At 43.6% G+C, this 1,637-nt stretch overlaps 1 protein-coding gene across 1 annotated transcript in view; it reads right to left on the minus strand.

Annotated features, from left to right (window-relative positions):
* The window catches only part of LOC106011697 (MAM and LDL-receptor class A domain-containing protein 1), a gene marked incomplete at its 5' end in the record, with an annotated part of 6,603 nt that extends 5,600 nt beyond the window's left edge, over positions 1 to 1,003 (minus strand). The window contains 1 exon segment of the mRNA XM_013082216.1: positions 852 to 1,003. Coding sequence (XP_012937670.1) covers positions 852 to 1,003 — 152 coding nt within the window.
* Between the last annotated feature and the right edge of the window lie 634 nt (positions 1,004 to 1,637).

Genomic DNA, 1,637 nt, shown 5'->3' on the forward strand with positions numbered 1-1,637 from the left:
GGAGGAGGGGAGAGGAGGAGGAAGAGGAGGAGGAGGAGGAGGGGGAGGAGGAGGGGGGAAGGAGTAGGATGAGGAAGAAGAGGGGGGAAGAGGCTGAGTATGAGGAGGACGATGACGACGACGACGACGACGATGAGGAGGAGGAAGAAAAAGGAAGAGAAGACGGAGGAGTGGGAGGAGGAGAGGGAAGCGAGTAGGATGGGAAAAGGGGGAGGATGAGGAAGAAGAGGGGGAGGAAGAGGGGTGGAGGAGGACGAGGAGGCGGAGGACGAGGGGGGAGGACGAGGAGGAATAGCAGTCGGAGAATAAGGACGAGCAGGACAAGGAGGGTGGGAGACGAGAAGGACGAGTGGGAGAGGGAGGAGAAGGACAATGAAGAGGAGGACGAGGGAAACCTATAACATTTTAAATTCAGCATACTCAGATTGAAATAATATTCAGGCCCATCCACCTTAACGTTTTTCTGTCGCCACTTACTGGTACACAAGACATGATCTATCCATGAGAACGAATGTTTTATCGAATGTTTTTATTCTGTTTGTAACCATTCAAATTTCAATCTTATTGTGACCGTCGGTGAGTTTTTATTGCATTTAATTTTCTTTTTAGTAAACGCATTACCAGCTGCGTGACTATTTTTCTCATAGAAATGTTTTATACACATACATGTATATAATACTATGAACTACGTACACACATGTTCATTAATTTTTCAAATTTGATATCTTTATTAATGTAATGCACATTGAGCATTTTTTAGAAAATGGAAATGAACAGCAGAAAAACTATTTATTGTTATTATTATCATTCATTAAATAACTCTGAGACCCCCCCCCCCTCCCCCAACTGACCAGACACTGCTTGTGGGCGTCCAGTGTATGGTCCAACAAAGTTCTGAGGGGCGTGGCCGGGATAGAAAAAACGCCAGGCTTTGTCGTCCAGTGGAGCTTGTTTCCAGCCACACAGATTGTCGGAGTCAAAGTTACAGGTCAGACTGCTAATACTGAAAAATAGGAAAAGCAAGCAGCGAGGGGAGGGTCATGATATATATATCATATCGTTACGCTCATAAGATAATTGTCTAAGTCATTTTTTTGGCTGGTTTGGAGTTGTTGGTTCTGAAATGAAGAGCAGAGCCAGCTTAGTAATATTGTAGTTTTCTTGGCTGGACAAAAGAATAACCCTCACTATAAAATCAATGGAGGGTACCAAAGTCAAGCGTTTCACAGAGTCAACATTGTTCCAAAGAAACAGGGGATTTTTTGTTTGGGTTTTTTTTTTTGGGGGGGGGGGGGTTTCATTTCCTCAAAATGGCTGAAAATGACGTAGGCATTTATTTTATGGGCGTGCCGCTACCTTAGAATTACAACTTTCTGTCTGACATTTTTGGTCGTTTTGAGTTACTAAGACCATGAGGTCAGAAACCGATTGTTTTATCTGCCCTCTCAAACTGAGTCTCGTACGTGGTGCACTCCATTGTCAACCAGAATTATGTCAGAGTGCACTATCTCAGATATCATGACTCAAGGTTGGGATCTATTATTTTTAATTCTCTCTCATTTTTTGTTTGTTTGTTTGTTTTTGTAAGTGTTTTACGGCGCTCGCAACTGCATAAGGTCATATGAGCGCGCGGGACA

This window comes from Aplysia californica, unplaced genomic scaffold, assembly GCF_000002075.1.
Source record: "Aplysia californica isolate F4 #8 unplaced genomic scaffold, AplCal3.0 scaffold00164, whole genome shotgun sequence".
In the NCBI taxonomy this organism is placed as follows: Eukaryota; Metazoa; Mollusca; class Gastropoda; order Aplysiida; family Aplysiidae; genus Aplysia; species Aplysia californica.